General features: G+C 49.0%; 2 protein-coding genes across 4 annotated transcripts; one reads left to right on the top strand and one right to left on the bottom strand.

Moving 5' to 3' along the window:
- Positions 1–934: 934 nt before the first annotated feature.
- On the top strand, positions 935–6,769 carry FAM219B (family with sequence similarity 219 member B). 2 transcript variants are annotated; one of them, XM_037047019.1, is made up of 5 exons: positions 935–1,240; positions 1,425–1,512; positions 2,239–2,316; positions 2,634–2,682; positions 4,166–6,769. In XM_037047019.1, exons 1-5 carry the CDS (start codon positions 1,027–1,029, stop codon positions 4,331–4,333), a joined length of 597 nt encoding a protein of 198 aa, XP_036902914.1. In that variant the 5' UTR covers positions 935–1,026; the 3' UTR covers positions 4,334–6,769. The 2 variants fall into 2 exon arrangements, with proteins under 2 accessions (XP_036902914.1, XP_036902915.1); XM_037047020.1 differs by having other exon boundaries at positions 4,169–6,769.
- MPI (mannose phosphate isomerase) lies at positions 6,762–15,436 on the bottom strand. 2 transcript variants are annotated; one of them, XM_037047017.1, is made up of 8 exons: positions 15,383–15,436; positions 14,786–14,913; positions 13,677–13,877; positions 12,564–12,705; positions 12,041–12,223; positions 10,026–10,199; positions 9,024–9,226; positions 6,762–8,724 (listed from the first exon to the last, which is right to left on the bottom strand). In XM_037047017.1, the coding sequence occupies exons 1-8, from the start codon at positions 15,396–15,398 to the stop codon at positions 8,506–8,508; spliced, it is 1,266 nt and encodes a 421-aa protein (XP_036902912.1). In that variant the 5' UTR covers positions 15,399–15,436; the 3' UTR covers positions 6,762–8,505. The 2 variants fall into 2 exon arrangements, with proteins under 2 accessions (XP_036902912.1, XP_036902913.1); XM_037047018.1 differs by having other exon boundaries at positions 15,376–15,435.
- Positions 15,437–17,371: the final 1,935 nt, after the last annotated feature.

Raw genomic sequence — 17,371 nt, forward strand, 5'->3', positions numbered from 1 at the left:
CTCCTGCAAACCCATGGGTTGGCAGTTTGATTCTCTGTCACATACCTGGGTTTTGAGCCAGGTTCCCTGTTGCCAGCGTGCGAGGGCAACCAATCACTCCCTCACATGTTGCTGTTTTTTTCTTCCTCCCTTCCCCTCTCTCCAAAAAAAATTTTTTCCCAAATTTTCATTAGCCTCCGAACGGCCTCACGAGATATGGCAGTTCCTCCAAGGATCTGGACCTTCTTTCCAGCCAACTACAATCACATTCCTTGGGGGGCCGAGATGTCATGAGCCAATGTCATGAGCCATGACAGCTCCATATCCTACCTACCACACAGACTCAGCGCGCACCTTCACCCTTCTTTCTACGTCCTATTTTACCCTTGTTTGTTACTCGCTCTACGAGGAATAGTGACGTTGGTTCCGTTTTAAAGTATGGAAAGTGAGGCCGACAGAGGGGCTGGCCTCGACACCGCGTTCAACTTAAATATGGTTCAACTTAATATTTAATCCTGACCTCCCAATGAAGCTGGTTGTTACTCCTGCAAGGTGGTTTTGGCGTTAGTTCGATCAGCCCAATTACTGTCTCTAGTTACGTGACCTCTGCAAAGTCCTCGAACCTCTCTCTTGGGCCCATTTCCTTTTCTGGAGAAGAGCGCTAATACCGCCCTCCCTCATACAGTTCTTTTCGGTTCAACCCAGGCTCTTCCATGTCCGTCCTAGGGGACCTCCGGCTGTGGTGACAGGATCCGCAATACACTGCGGGGCACACTCGCGACCCTCCATAAATATCAGCATACTAGAGACAGCTGGCCTCGGTAGTCCTTGGTGCTGACCGACTACAAGTACCGCAGAACGCCATGAAGCAGTGACTGCAAGTGCCCAACCCCGGAAAAGGAGGAATGACTAGACCACTCCCTCAGTAGGCGGGACCGGAAGTTTCGTGTGCACAGCCTGCGCTTGCGCGCCGCCATCTTGCTCAACTCGAGACCACCTGCTGTCCCGACTGCGGCTTTTAGCCACTAGGCGGGGCGGGGCCAGGCGATGGCTACCAAGGAGACCAGCTGGCCTGCGCCTCCTGCTTCTACCTCTGGACTTCGGCCCGGCGGTGCCCCAGGACACGTGGCACGAGCTGCGGGGCCGTTCTCCGGGCGAAGGGGCCGTGGAGTCGCCCGGTTTGGGGAACGGGCCCAGGTGGCTGTGGAGAAACGGGGGCCGTACATGGTGATGCGCATGCCTTCCATTCAGGCCAAACTGCGTGAGTGCGGCCGGATGGGTTGTCTACCTGCGCGGGCTCCTGAGTTCCGCTGGGGCGACCCGGGAGAGGCACTTGCAGCCCGCTACCGTCCCTGAAAATCTCTTCCACAAGAGTGGGTTTCTCGCGTTTGGGAGGCATGGCGGAGTGGGGAAGACATCGCTTACTCGGGCCCTTTGACTTGCAGAGAAGCACCGGGACCTGGCCAAGTCAGTTCTGCGGAAAAAAGGCATGCTGGCGGCCTCGCCGAACCGCCCCGACTCTTCAGGGAAAAGGTGTCAGCCGGCGCCACCTCCTTTGTGCAAGCAGTTTCCAGTGAAGGCCTTAGTCTTCTGGCTGGGAGACAGGGAATTCACGTTTAAGGCCCAGTTTTAATAAGGGGAATCCCTATTCCCCTGACGACAACCAGTCAGGTTCACTATTTTAAAATATGAAGACTAATGACCTTTTCCCCTCGCTCCCTTTTAATATCGTGATGGTGTCAGGGCAAGGACTTTGGAATGAGTTTTGTCAGGGCACAGGATCATTCACTAAGTTAGGGAGGAGCATAATGGCTGGGTCCCCAGGAGTAAAGTTGCAGAGCAGTGTGGGAAGAGCGAATGTTGTGTATGTATGTATATATATATATATATTTAGAACAGAGTGGTAAACTGAGGGTTGGATTGGATCTTATCCAGTACCTCTTAAAGATAGAGCTGAAGCTCAGGTGAAGGGATTTGTATGAGGACTTGTGGTTTTTCTGTTCTCTAGTTAAGTACAGTGGGTGGTGGTGGTGAAGTTTCCTGCTGAAAGTTTGGCTTCAGGAGCAGTACGGGGAGTGTGGGGAAGTGTATATGCGGAGGAGCTGTAGCCAGATGCATGCTTAGTGGTGGCTGTGTGATCGAGTAGAAGTCAGGAGTAGTATAGTCAGTTCTTTTTCCATATGGGAATGGATTCTGGCTTTCCCTGTAAATGTTGGTGCTTTATCTATACTTTGATGTCTTTCCCCCATCTTCCCTCAGGTTAGTGAAGTTTAACAAGGGCTATACTGCTCTTAGTCAGAGTCCTGATGAAAACCTGGTGTCCCTCAACTCTGACAGGTGAGTGCTCTCCTTGGTAATAATACCCCTTGAGGAGTGGCTTGGGTAAAACTGTAGTTGCTTGGTGCCTTCCCTAGTTCCCTCTCTCTTCCAAGACGCTTCACGCATGTTCCAGAGCTGTCTTCTTTGGAGCACTATCCCTTCCCAAGATGGCTTGCTTAGAGGACTTAGAAGACTCATACTGCTCTTGGATTTGGAGTATCAGCCTCGCCTGGGGGAATCATAAGTCCTATGGACTCCCTTGCATGCTTTCCACCTTGCCATTTGCAGCTGTACTCCACAGGCATCCTCCTGAATTGACTGTCTTCCTCTTCTAGTGATGGGGAGCTGGAATCCAGATACTCTTCCGGGTATTCCTCTGCAGAGGCAAGTCCAGAATGCCTTCCTGCGCGGGGCCATGCATCAGGCAGTGTCACCACCACTGCCAAATGCTTGTGTAGTGCCTGCTGTATGCACAGCACTGTACCAGACTTCCGGTTGGTTCTCCAGTCTTGTACTCTGCCCTCTTCCCACAGCAGAGGTATAGGTGTCTGAGGAGGGCTCTTGAAAATCCAGGAAACCATAGACCTGTAGGGTTGGAAATGATCTCACAAGTCTCAGTACAGGCCACCACTGAGAAAAGGAATTCTCTGGATAAATCCCAGCTAAGTGTTTACTAGCCTCTGTTTGCTTGGTTGCTTCTTGTAATCAGGTACTCACTACCTTTAAGAAACCTTGCTGCCTATCCCCCCTTAAGACATAGGCACAATTCCTCCTTTAGGTAGCTCTTAGAGCTAAGTCTTCCATATTAATTTGAAATGTCTTCTGCAGCCTGGACTCAGTGGTCCTAGGCCTGCCCTCCGGTGTCACACTGTAATTCTAGTCTCCCTTCTTCTGATTATATTTTATCTGAGATCAGCATTTCTCCCTCCTCTGGTCATCTCCACCAAGCTTGCTTTCTTCCATGTCAGACAACTGTTCCATCTATGGGAACTCAGATTGAGATATTCTTGGGCTGGCCTTCTGGACATATTTCCAGAGTGACTGTCCCATACAGAAACAAGAGACGTACAGTTCTGGCATGTGCAGCTTCTGCCTTTGACAGAAGTGAAGTGCTGGTGACATTGATTGCACACCACTGGTATTCCTTATTCTCCTAGAAACTGTTGGCTACCCTCAAGTTTCTATCGAAGACAATAGAGGCAGTTTGTAAATTTTATCCTCCTTGAATATCCAGGTGCCTAAGACTGTTAAAACTAAGAAAATAAAAATTAGCCAGGAGCTACAGTAAGTCTTACACCTTTTCCAGTCTGACTTTCCTTCTGCTCAGCAGACCTGGTAAAGCCAGGCTGACAGACTCATTTGCAGGAAATAAGCTCTGCTGGCATCAGAGGACATTATGTCTCACCAGCACTGCAGACACAGCTGTTATCGACCTTGTTCTGTAATTTATATTTCTTTAGTGTTCTACTACATCATTTTGTTACTGTCCCATATTCTTCAGCCTTCATGGGCACCAGTCTGGATTACCAGTGGGAATGGTCAGAGCACTGATTTTCAAACATAATCTAGAATCTGGTATTTACATCAGATTCCTTAATACACTTTAATGAAAGCAGCTCCTTCAGGGGTTCGTAACAAGCAGCCTGGACAGTACTGGCTCAGATCCCTGGGTGCCCCTCAGGTAGGAAACAGGCTGGAGCACAGGTAGGAAGAGCTGGCACTTCCTCCTGTAGTCTAGGAATGTGTGGGATTGACCTGAGGGTGGAGCATTGGCAGAAAGCTCTGGCAAGGGAATGTGGGCCTGCATTTTGGGCAGCAGTTACTTCTGCTTTGCAGCCTGGCTTATAGTTTTCTTTCCTGCTCTTAGCAGGTGAACCAGGATGTGAGCCGCCAGCTGCTCCAGGATGGGTATCACCTGGATGAGATTCCAGATGATGAGGACTTGGATCTCATTCCCCCCAAGCCTATGGCCTCCTCAACGTGCTCCTGCTCCTGGTGCTGTCTTGGGGACTCTTTCTCTTGTACCCTCCAGTAGACATAACCCCCTAAAATGGGGCCTGCTTGCCATGCCTGCAGAGCCCTTTTCTGCTCTTCATAGGTCACAGAGTACAGTGGGAACTGCTGTCAGCCCCACAGTACTTGAGGTACAGACTTGGGAAGTCCGTGACCTGTAGTTGCCCCTTACCTGGTGCTACTCACACCAGAGGTCCCCCATCTGGGTGAGAGGGTGGTATGTGGAATTACGCAGTTTCCCTCTATTGGAGCAGTTTGGTGAAAACACTTTAATAAGGGTAGGAATATAGGAATTCCGGCTCTTACGGTGAGGGACAAAGTTGGCTAAGAAAAACTTTTTTTTTTTTTTTTGGAAAAACTCTTGAAGACGTCTTTGACTAATATTTATAGTCATGCTCTTCAGAGGAAAAAAGAGAGCTTTTGTGTCCAGGTTGTGTATGATGGTGTTATGTGGAGGCAGAAAATAGCACTTTGTGGCTTGAAGCTGGAAATCTTTTGGAAAAAAAGAAACTTAACTGTATGGGACCAGTTAAAGAAATTCCTTAAGCTCTCCTCTTCCCAACTCCAAGATGTTTGCCCTTCAAAACAGCATAAAGTGGAGCCCTTTGGCCCTCTTCTGGTTGTGCCTGACTATTGCAGGGAGGACAGCAGCTTGCTTGATGCCATAGTAGGATGAAGGATTCCAGAATCCCTGGACCCAGAGCATCCCCAAATGGTCCAGTTGTCTGCATAGGTTTAGTGACTCTGGTAAGCCCTAGTTAGAGAAAAAGTGTTCCACTATGTACATATTTATATGACTTAACTTGATTGCTATTCTTTGCTTTGGTTTTTGCTAGTTTCTCCATCTAGTCTTTGAGTTAAATGTTGGTCCCAGAAGCCTGTCTGCAGATTTTGGTTACCAGCAGATAGCCGCAGGGAGCAGTCAGGTGCCTTCCAATTAACCTTTTAAACTGGATAAGTAGCAAAGGGTGAGAAGTATACCGGCTGTGGGCTCTGACTAGATGGAGGCTCACAGGGTGGGGAGTAGAGGCCTGTGTCAGGTCCCAAGGTAATGGAGATAATCTGCCATGGCAGAGGGCCTCCCTTCACCCCAGTAGGGACTATCTTATTGTGTCCAGGCCTCCAGATTCCTCTGATCAGAGCATGTGCCACACAGTGGATACTCAGGATTGGACATTTTACAGTAAACCTCTGGGTGCATCATAGCCTCTCTCAACTCCATGTGAACACAGCAAAGATGAATCCTACTCCCCCATGACCCCTGCTCTTGCTAGGCCACACCTCTCCCTAGAATTTAGTTTTGCAGTGTTTGTTTTGCCTGACCTAAAACTGGTAAAGTTCCCAGCCCAAGGGATGTGGTAGTCAGGATTGGATTGCGGGCCCCACATGGGAAAGTACCTGGTCTCTTAACACATTTGATGTCCTATGACTGCTAGGGGTAAATGAGGGATGGCATGGACTTTCTTGCTCTACTACTACGAGCTGATTGAATGTTAGATAAAAAGGCCATATATGTCAGCTGTGACTGCCCTTGTGAGGGTAGTCCTATTAGTGCTTGATTGGCATCTATCTTGGTACTTTCCTCAAATTTTAGGAAGCTGAGAAGAATACGGTGTCCAGGGAGCTGTAGCTAACCTTTATTCTCCAATTTAGCAGTGTCATGGCAGGAGGGAGATGGGACAGGGACCAGAGGCACCTCATGTTGGGGTCTGGGTTGGGGGAAGCATACACTTATTCTATTCTGGAATGAGGCTCTGCAACTCTATACAGGTTCCCCACGTTCTGAACAGTATGTGCAAAAGCTTGCAGGGACTGTAGACTTCTCCATTCTGAACCCCTTGCCCACCCACAGAAGCTATATCCAGGCCTTTCTGGTTTCTGCAGGAGTAGAGAAATAGAAAAGTCTCAGGTGTGTAGGACCTTGTAAAGGAAAACAGTGGTTAATGGGAAACCCAGTGGGGGCCAGAAAGTGCTGTGACAGCTCAGTGTGGGGCATTGGGTTAGCACAGTGGACAGAGTAGCCTAAGCATTTGGCAGCTGCTGGGGGTAAGGGCAGCAACAGGATCACAAGACCAAGGTCCCCCCTGGTGATCAGTGTAGTCAACACTAGGGTACTTGACTGCAACTGTCTGAGATGGTCTTCCAGAGCTGGTTGACCCTGAGCGGGAGGCGTTACCTTTGTAGGAGGTTATAGGAACCTGAAATGGGGGACAGTGTGCAATGAGGCAAGATAAATGGTCAGTTTGGGGCCAAAGGCCAAAATGTCACCAGAAGGCACCAAGGTGCCCAGAGCCAACCTGCCTTCATTGACAGTGCCTCAGGGGGAGGGGTGTATTCAGTCTCACCTCACAGGTAGGGGTGGTACTGGGTGGTACTTACAGAGTACTCTACAGAACCCCTGGCTTAAAGTTCCACAGCTCTGTGAGTTTATAGTAAATAGTCATGTTGGATGAGCAGTCTCTATTGTAATAGAATTTTTAAGGCCCAAGCTGCAGTTACTGCCCCTTCTGAATTCTGAAGTGAATAAGTAGCCTGATAGCCCCCACTACGACCATTCCTTGTGGGATCTTGTCTCCTTTTTGCTGTTTTCAATGGGCATCATTTTTAGGCCTGCTTCACTGGAGGCCATGGATGGAATCAGTCTTTGCACATAAATTCTCTTTAGAATGAGCTCCCCTTAGAAGACCCTCTCTTCCTAAGTAGTTTTTTTTTTTAGCTGAGGAAATTTGGGGGCCAGAAAACCCCAGAACAGATTGTCCAGAACTTTTTTTTTATGTAGTTGCTTAGAATTCAGTTTTATGAGAATATAAACCCTTAGCCTCCAGAAAGGAACCAATAGCCTGAGTCTCTGCTTGGTCTGGGGTGATAAGATCTAAGACCCTTGGTCAGAATCTTAAGTGGCAAAACAACTGTGTGACCTGAAGGAGTGTGACCCACCTCTATCTGAGTGGGCAGGCTCAGGGAGAGTATGTGTTCTAGGTACTTCCTGCTAGTTTAGAAGAAGTTGCCATTCACAAGGTGAGTTAGACTGTCCTGTGCCTGTATCTACAATGACTGAATGTGTTCCAGAGAAGTTGCTGATCAGCTTTCTCTGTGAAAGGCCAGTCAGGCAGTACAGTCTGGCACATCTACTCAACTTTATAAGTTGAGAGCAGGCAAGGCAATATGTAAATAGGTGTGGCCAAACCCAGCTCTCCGGCCTTAGGTGCTGATCCCTGCCCAAGGGCCAGTTTTAACCCTGAAGCAGAATCTTGCTCTTTAGACCCACTTTCCACTCTGCAGGGCTGGAGGGCCTGAGGCCCGCCTGCAAGCTCTCTACAACATCTGAGGCTGAAGCTTTAGATAGGACAATCCAATTCACCTTGTGAAGGGCAACTTCTCTAAACTGGCAGGAAGTGTCTAGGAGAACACATACTCTCCCCGAGCCTACCCTCTCAGATAGAGGTGGGACACACTTCAGGAGGTTACACAGCTCTCTGTTTTGTCATTGAAGATTCTGATCAGAATCTTAGACATTCCTATAAAAGGCTCTCGAGTTCAGCCTACCCACTTCAGGGACTGGACTGCCAAAGGCTCAGTGCCTCTTACCCCACAGCCTCAACACAAGTGATCTTCAATTGCTTTGACAAAGCAAGAGGGTGATGAGCAACACTGGACCACATGCCTACCCTTTCACTTCTCAGCTGCTGAGGAAATGGGCGGTCCCAAGGTGAGAACCCTATTAGAAATTAGTCACCTAAGGTCCTGGCCAGGTATCTCAATTGATTAGAGCATTATCCTGATAACACCAAGTAAGGTTGCAGTTTTAATCACTGGTCAGGATACACACAAGAACCAACCACTAAGTGCATAAATGAGTGGAACAACAAATCAATGTTTTTCTCTAAATAAATTGGTTACCTACCCTTTTGCTCTGATTCTGAGCTACTCATAGATTTCACCAGCCTAATACTATAGTGAAAACAGCTGCTCTCCTGCATTGAGTCTGGCTCAGGTACAGTGAGAATGCAAGTGGAGTGTTGGCCCTTAGTTCTCACAGAAGTCCCTCCTCCCAGGAAGATGGTTCAGCCTAGGCCTGCTCAGGAGCCACTACCTCTGAGTTAGGGCAGGGAAGGAGTTTGGGCTGGGCCTAAGGAGGTAAGGCTGGCCAGGATTTAGGGTGACTAGGAAGGAGAGCCAGAATGGCTATGGCCTCTACAGCAGACAGCAGGCACGGAACATCAGCAGGTCCTCAGGCATAGTGAGCTTCAGTAAGACATTCTCATTGGCCCCAATGAAGAGTACACCACCACGCTGCAGGGGGATTACTGCCTGGGCTGTGGGGGTGCTGGCTGTCACTGTACCCTGCACCATTAGGAGGATGCTGGCGGAGTCCACTGCCAAGACCTTGTACTCAGTGACCGAGCCTGGGACCTGGGCAGGAAGAAACAAAAAAAATGGTGCAGCTTAGACTCCTACAGCTCACAGGCATAGAACAGCAAGGGCAGTGAGAGGGAGCCCTCTGCTTGCCTTCTCTCCCACATCTCAGGGTCTTAGGCATGGAGGTGTACATCTAGTGCCCGGTACAGGGAAGAGTGGGCAGGTCCTGTGACCACCTCTCACCAAATGAGCTTCATAGAAAGGAGACCCAACCCTAGGTAAAGTACATTGTGGCCCTCACAAAGAGTTTTTCATGCCCCACAAAAGAAGACCAACCGTGGACTCCTACTTACCTCTATCTTCATAACTGTGAAGTCTGGTACAGGGGGGTCATACAGAGAGAGGTAGGGGTCTTCCCGACTCCGTGTTGGAGTAAAGAGCCTGTCTTTGCTGGGGGTATAGCTGAGCATATCACACAGAGTTGACACATCAATAAACTTGGGTGTCAGGCCAGCACGTACTGTGTTATCTGAACACGCCATGCATTCAACACAGTCTAGGGATAGAGAATTGTCACTTATTAGCTAAAGAAGAATGCCTTGGAATTCGGCTGTCCAAGGCTGGTCCTAACTTGAGCACCACACACCCTTTGCAGTTAGAATTGCATTCTCTGGGAGAATGTGCTAAAATACCAGATGCCAAAAATATAGGGGCAGGTCACCCACTATTGTCAGGGGTAGTCATGTTCACCCTTGGGGGAGCCCCAACCCTTCTCAGACTAATTCTCCCACAAAATCCTGTCCATAAATGGATAAATGGTCAGCAGTCAAAATACAGCACCTTTCCGTGGACACATGTACTTTAATGTGAAATCTCTGGGTTGACAGGACAGAGTGAAGGCAGTGTGATGCAGGAGGGAGAATAGCTGCCGTTAATTTTTTTAATTTAATGATTTTTAGAGAAACATTCATTTGTTCCACTTATTGATTCATTCACTGGTTGATTCCTGTACGTGCCCTGACCAAGGATCAAATCTGCAACCTTGGTGCATCAGGAAGATGTTCTCAACTGAGTCATCTGATAAATGCAGAGAGCAGCCTTGATCCAGTTATAGCCTAGGTTCAAATTGTGTTTCCCACACATCAACAGGGTTTAACATGAGAGTATCATAACCTTGTGAGCAGTGTGACACCAAATGGCATTCCTCGTTCTCACTAGCTGCTTCTGTGCTGACCCCTGGAATCCCAGGAGGTGAGAGCTGGATGTCTCCTCAACCACCCTTTCCCCATTTGTCTAGATGGGGAAACATGGTCCAAAAGGGATGCAATAGGGCTTCCTGCTGAAATGTGGCTCACCTCCTTTCAGGTAGGCATGGGGTACATTGGCCTCCAGAAACATGGCTTCCCCCGGCTTCAGGGTAAGCAGGTTCAGGAAGTAGATGGCAAAGCATCCAATGTCACCTGGATACTGTTGGTGCAGCTGCAGCAAAAGCTCCCCACAGATATCTTCCACATTGTTCCCAGCAGCCACTGAGGGTCACAGAGCACCCCAAGGTCACTTAGGAATATTCACTGGTATACACAACCCCACCTCAGCTAGGGAGTCCTGGAGAAGCCCCTGACCACAGGAATCTCAACCCTGGTGGGCATGTTCTCCCAGCCATATGCCCAGCCTCTTGGAGACCAGCTTTTCCTTGATATTCCAGCTAGCTGGATACCATTTTTCTCATTTTGACCATCTATATGCCCAGCCCTACACTAGGCATTGAAAGAGCTGGAGTGTTTTGTTTTTTCAGGACAGTGTTGCCCCACGTCAGCATTATTGACATTTTGGCCCAGGTAATTCCTTGTAGGTGCTGTGCTGTGCATTGTAGGATTTTTAGCACTTCTATCCACAGGATACCACTAGCACCCCAACCCAGGTTTTGAGAACCAAAAGTGTCTAGACAATTGCCAGTGCACCCTAGTTGAGAACCACTGCTCTAGGAGCTCAAAATCGGGTTAAGAGATAATCCAGTAAGAGTTCCATGTATCCCAGCCCATGCCTTTCCCTTTCTCAGCACTGAAAGTACTGCATCTCAGAAAATAATTCAGTCCCAGGCTAACTCGGAAGGCTGGTCACCCCGATAGCATGGGGGAAAATGTGCCAAGGGACAAAAGGTGTCCTTGAAGACTGACCAGGGGAGGGTGAGCTCACCTAGGGCTAGAGTAGTGGTGGAAGGCTTATTGGAAATGGGTGGGGAGTGGGCAAGGGGAGCTGAGATGTCTTGAATTCATTGGAGGAGTAAGTAAAAGTAGGCAGTGCCACAATGAAGAAACCAGCTGGTCTGGATTAGAGGGTGGTTCTGAGTTCATACAGACAGCTTAATGCCTACTGTACTAGGCACTGGGGACACAAAAAAGTCAAGGAGTTCTGGCTGGTGTGGCTCAGTGGATTGAACGTCGGCCTATGAACCAAAGGGTTGCCAGTTCAATTCCCAGTCAGGGCACATGCCTGGATTGCAGGCCAGGTTCCCAGCGATGGGTGAGAGGCAACCACACACTGATGTTCCCCTCTCTCCCTTCCCCTCTGTAAAAATAAGTAAATCTTTTTAAAAATAGGAACATTAAAGAAAAAGTCAATGAGAAAGGTCCATGGCCTGTGTGTACACATCATACAGATTCACAGGCATTAGTTCTGCTGTAAGTGCAAGAATCCCTAAATGGACAGGCACGCGAGCAGAGAAAACACCAAGAAACAAAATATAGGCTAGGCCTGGGTAGGATGGTTCCTTGTGGCTCAAAGGTAGCAGAAGAAATGTGTAGAGACAGACCAGAAGAGTTCCAGAGTCACCTGGAACTGGGGCTTCATCATGTGTACCATATAAGTTCATAGCTTAGTCCATTCTGCCTTGTTTCTCACTATATTGATTCTCCAAACTACAGGTGAACACCCACCACAGTCATTTTCTGAACTCAGCACAAGCTTGGGTACAAAGCAGGTATTTAAGTTAAGATCTACTGACTGAGAGCTCTAGGCATCAGACCAGTGGAGGAGAGGGAGGATCCCCTTTTGTCTTCCTGCTATCTAACCCCAAAGTACAAATCCATCCAATGGAGGCAGCTTTAGGCCTGGTGGAAAATCTCAACGCCTGGGTCAAAGGCATCCCAACTGTCTTCCAGTATGTCTCCAGCCATCTGGAGAATATGGCCATTAGGAAGCATCATTCAAACTAGGGGCCTGCTTCCCAAAGACTAAGAAATACTAAGTCACCATCAAGCCTTCTAAGTCAGATCTGTTTTAGTGTTGCACTTGAGAGCCTGTCCCCACTGCCTAGTGTATGTCAGGGCCCAGGCCAGGATATTGCCCCCAGGCCAACAATGATACCCACCTTGCTGGGAGATCCGCTTCACCAAGAGGTTGAGCTGTTCCACCACCACCTTCTTCTCATTCTTCATTAGGTGGGAGAAACAACTCTGCAGAGCAGAGGCCATGGACTGGGAGTTCTGGCTCAGACTCTGCTTCAGCTGTGTTGTTGCATTATCTCCAATTAGGAACTGGAACTCAGGTACCTCTGCAGGAAGGCCAGGCCAGGGCCCATTTCAGAAATGGCAAAGTGGAACCCGTAGAAGTGGGAAGCTGCGGAAGGCCTAGCCACCCCATCTCAACCAAGGAGTCAGGCAATGCTAAGCAAACTTTGCAGTGAAAACTGCTCACCACTAGCCTTCCGCAGCAACACCCGAGCTTGGTCTCATGGGATTGTCCCAGGGGCTTTAAGAATTCATAAAGCCAACTAGCCTTTCAGTTCCTATGACATTCAGTCTCTGTTCTTGGCCACTATTCCAGCCCTGCCCTGGGTTGCCCTTGCATCCCAAGCCCAATATGTATGCTCTCAGCATTTTGCCCAACCTTACTTGTCAGAAAGGTCACAATTTCCTCAACTGGCCGGAAACCACATAAGCCCTGAAAGGAAGTGAGGGCAATGGCCATTTCTGGCTTATGGTTAGCATCAGGGTAGTGCTGTGGAGCCTGGAGGTGCAGCTTCTCTGCCAGTTCCTGTGGATGGCCAGGGGAAAAGGAGGATGGTCAAAGTGCAGCCATCACCTAGCAGGACACCATTCCCACCCAGGCCTTGCTCTCCACCCTCCCCAGTCACCATATAGTGATAGCTTCCTAATTCTGGCAACAAGCCCAGCCAAGGCATAGTGCAGGAACTCCAGGTTCAGCCAACCCAGAGCAAGGACATGGCCAAATCTGGTTAGAGCTGGGGCAGACTTTAAGAGGCCTGGACTGCCCTGGCTGGTGTAGCTCAGTGGATTGACCACGGGCCTGTGAACCAAAAGACTGCAGTTCGATTCCCAGTCAGGGCACATGCCTGGGTTGCAGGCCAGTTCCCAGCAAGGGAGGCACGAGAGGCAACCATACATTGATATTTCTCTCCCTCTCCTTCCCTTCCCCTCTAAAGATAAATAAAATCTTAAAAAAAAAAAAAAAAGCCTGGACTGTAAATCAGGAAACCCAAATACCAAGCCACGCTTTGACACTAACAAGCTACGTGTTTGGGTAAATCTCTCACTTCTCTAGGTCTTTCTTTGCCCATCAAGAAATGAAGAGTTTGGGCAGACAGATGCTTATGATGTGACTCATAAGGCTTGTTGCAGAAAGACTCCCTGGAGATGGAGCTGAGGTAACAGCTAGAGTACCTACCCTGCCCTAGAAGGTGAGCTCTCCCAGAGAGCCAAATGGGTAAATGTCAGCTAGGAACCATCCTGGGCTGGGTGAAGGGAACCCAGAAAAAGCTTGGAGAAATTCCCTTGGCACAGGCTGGTATGCTCTTCACTTACAATTAGCTGCCAGCAAGTGTCACCAGCATCTGGCCTTCGCCAGCTAAACCAGGAGTTGCCAGGCCTAGATTTAGCTTTGAGCTAAAGCTGGCATGGGTGGGGTAAAAACTGCAGTAAAAGTCTTAAGAGGGCCTTAACATAAGCTCTTCTCTACCCTGACTGTACCCCAGTCTGATCCTGTACCTTGTTAGGGTGTGCCTGGATGGAGAGGGCTGTTCCAACTGAGAGCACTTTGAAGAGGAAGGGCAACTTGCCATTAAAGGTGTCCTTGACCTTTGAACCCAAGCAGTCCTGGTTCTCAGCAATCCACTGGCCTAAGGTCTTCTGCGAGATTCGATTGTCAAGAATTTTGGCATCTCCTCGGGGGTGGGTCCCCATCCACAGCTGGAAAAATAGGAAATTTGAGAGTAAAGCAGGGAGAACCTAGCATCACCTGTTTGTCTGCCTTAATCCCAGTTACCCTGTGTTTCCAACAGGGCAGCTGAGTCCTGAGATAGGCCTCCCAGGACTGGGTATAAATGCTCATGCCATCACAAACATAAAGTGAGGCAGCAGACCCCAACATCAGGAGTCAGGAGACACAGGCTCTAGTCCAGGCTCTACCTCTAACCAGCTGTGGAGGAGGTCTCCCTTACCCTCCTCTATTTCGCCTCTCTCAGTCTGTTTTCTCATCTCTAGGTCAAGGAGAATGACACCTGCACTGTCAAGGTCACTGAATACCTGACTCAAATGGCTCTGTGAGGTGGTAGAATTCATTTATGGCAGTCTCAGAGTCAGAAGCTAAAGCTTCCTTATGCTTTGGCTTTTTCTCTACATGGGCAGGAGCCATGACCTGTGTGGCCTGGTTGGGCACTGTTGCCAGTTCAATTCCGTCAGGCTACATACCTGGGTTGTGGGTTCCATCCCATTCAGGATGGGTAAGAGAGACATCTGATAAAAGTCCCCGCCCCCCCGCCGCTTTCTCCCTCCCTTACCCTCCTCTAAGAAGAAGTAAATAAAATCTAATTTTAAAAAAATGTAAAGTAAAAATTTTGATTGTCAAAGAAGACAACATCAGTGCTATAAGTTCTTTGAAAAAGGAGATACTGGAAATCCCAGTCTATTGTGAGAAAACATTTCTTTTCCAACATCTGGGTTTTTCACCCTACACTAATGAGGAACCTGAAGGGCCTGCTCCTGTTTCCTACCCCCACCCAGGTGATCTACGTGACTTGCCTCAGGCCCTTTGACTCATGGAGTCTCTTGGTCTCACCTGCTGCACAAAGTGGGCTGAAGTACAGCCCAGCTCTCACCTCTGCGTATGGCTGGTCCTCTGAGATTCGGGCCAGTGGGTCACTGCTGGCCAGCAGCCGAGCCACCTCACTGTTGGTACCCATCTTCCCCCAGGCATACTGCTGTACCGCACAGGAAAGTGGGAATACTGTGGGCACAGACAGAGGGTCAGCTTCCGCTCCACCGAGGCCTGGCTCTACTGTCCCGCAGAAACCTGACACTGGGGGTTCTGCGGAAATAAGTCAAATAAGGGGTTCGTATGTTGTTAGTTGAGACCCTTGTCCTCTGCAGGGATCAATATCCTCATCTATAAAACGGGCACTGAGGATTTCCTGCAGACCTAAGGCAGATAGTTGCGCTGAGGTGACGGGAAGAGAGCGGAAACTTTTTCACCGCACGCTGTCTCGAAGCGATCCTTGGCAGCCAGCCCCTCCCTCAAGACCTTCCTCGATGTTTGCAATTATGACTCGGCCCCATCGCTGAGGCCCTCCTCTGCCTGAGGCCCATCCATCTACACAAAGTCCCAAGGGTGGGTTCTACCTAGCATATCAAGTCGGAAAGTTTCCCCAGGGCGTGACCCACCCCCTCCATGGACTGCATGCTGATGTACAGCCCACCTCGCTGAGCGGCCATCCCTGCAGCACCGGACGTGGCTTCTCGCACGTTACTCTTCCCGGTAGCACCCGCGGTCCCTCTGCGCCCAGAGCTCTATGGGATACGTAGTTCCTTAGGCGCCGCCTGGGAGGCCTGGGAACCCCGGGAGCCCCCCTGAGGGCTCCCCGCCCACCCCCCGCCCCACCCCCCGCCGCACTCTTGATTCCCTCTGCCATCCTCTAGTAACCAGGAAAATCCCCTACCAGCTCAGAGGATTCCAGCCTGCAATCTTAGATCACAGCATTCATTCATTTCCTCACCAGACATATTTATTGAAAATCTTTTTTAAAGATTTTATTTTTAAAGAGAAGGGAAGGGGGAGAGAGAGAAACATCAATGTGAGGTTGCCTCTCACACGCCCCCTACTGAAGTTCTGGCCTGTAACCCAAGCTTACGCCCTGACAGGAAATCCAACTGGACCGCCTTTGGTTCTCAGGCCAGCACTAAATCCACTGAGCCACACCAACCAGGGCTAAGGCTTACACTATGTTGGAAAAGTAGTGCTACAAAAAGGGGGTGGCTCAGTGGCTCTTCCCTCCCACTGTGACCACCACTGAAGCCAGGTAGCGTTACTTCCTTGTAGTATCTCCGCACAGGGAGGGAAGAACACAGATTGATGGCACAGAGCCTCCACCTCATGCCACCCTCCTTACCAACAGAAAAGTACATCTGTAAAGGAAACTAGGATGTTTAGAGAACTAGAACTTTTCACCCTTACCTCTTGCTTGTCTATCTCTAGTAGAACTGACCATACTTTATTATCCAGTGATGATTTGCTTTCCTCTCTCCCTTCTCTACTGGACTTTGTGTCTCGTTCAGCATCATGTTTCTGCCATTGCCCAGCTGAAGGCTCAAGCTGTAACAGCAACTAACTTCTATTGTTTCTTTTGTTACTAAATCCTGTGCTAAGCCCTTTTCAAGACTTCTCTCACTTAATTTTCAAGACAACCCTATGGGATAGGTACTGTCAGCCTCTTTTTAGAGATGAGAAAAATGGGTGTCGGAGAGAGGAAGTAACTAGTGCAAGAGCATAGAGTTCCAGTCTGCTATACCTCCTCCCTTGTTGAATATGTGACTGAGTAAATAAATGTCTCTTTCACAGGGAAGTGGACAAATCTTGGGAGTCTTCAGAGACAGATGGGTGGGTCAGCTCTATACTGGTAATAAGTTCCACTCTTTCTTCAGCAGTCCACCCTTATACCAGGTTCGGCAGGCAAGGAGGCAGGGCAGCCCCATGTTGGGTAGACTGTTTTCTCACACTGTAGACAGCAACGATCTCTGTATGCTGCCTGTGATATTGTGATATAATAACCAGCTCCTGGCCAGAACTCCTATAATCTTTGTAATTTCCTAAGTAATAAAGGTGCTAGGGGCATCTTTTGTTCTAATACTTGTCTTTGATCATGGTTTCTAATGCAGAGCTCCTAAATCCCCTGGAATTTCCTAGGTAATCAGAGCACTTTCTGTCCTAATGAGGCAACTCTGGGTGGGCTCCTGGAGAGCCTCAAGCTGTGACTGGTCACCAAAAAGACCAAGCCTTGATTGAAGCTTGTAACTTTCAGCCCCACCTTCCATTTTCCAGGGAGGAATGAGGGGAGAGATTGGGTTAACTATCAATCATGATCATATGTACATAATGAAGTCTCTCTTTGGAGAGCAACCAGGTTGGTGAATATATCCATGGGCCAAAAAGGTGTTGCACCCCAATTCCACAGCAAAGAAGCTCCTTCACTCAGGATGCAGACCTCGCCCTATGTATCTCTTTAATTAGCTGTTCATCTGTACCCTTTATCACATCCTTTATTATATAAGAAACCAGTAAACCCTGGCTGGTGTGACTCAGTGGATTGAGTGCCCACTTGTGAACCAAACAGTTATCGGTTCCATTCCCAGTCGGGGCACATGTCTGGGTTGTGGGCCAGGTCCCCAGTAGGGGGCGCATGAGAGACAAC

The sequence above is a fragment of the Sturnira hondurensis genome, unplaced genomic scaffold (assembly GCF_014824575.4).
Source record: "Sturnira hondurensis isolate 20B ecotype Veracruz unplaced genomic scaffold, ASM1482457v3 Scaffold0005329, whole genome shotgun sequence".
NCBI classification, from domain to species: domain Eukaryota; kingdom Metazoa; phylum Chordata; class Mammalia; order Chiroptera; family Phyllostomidae; genus Sturnira; species Sturnira hondurensis.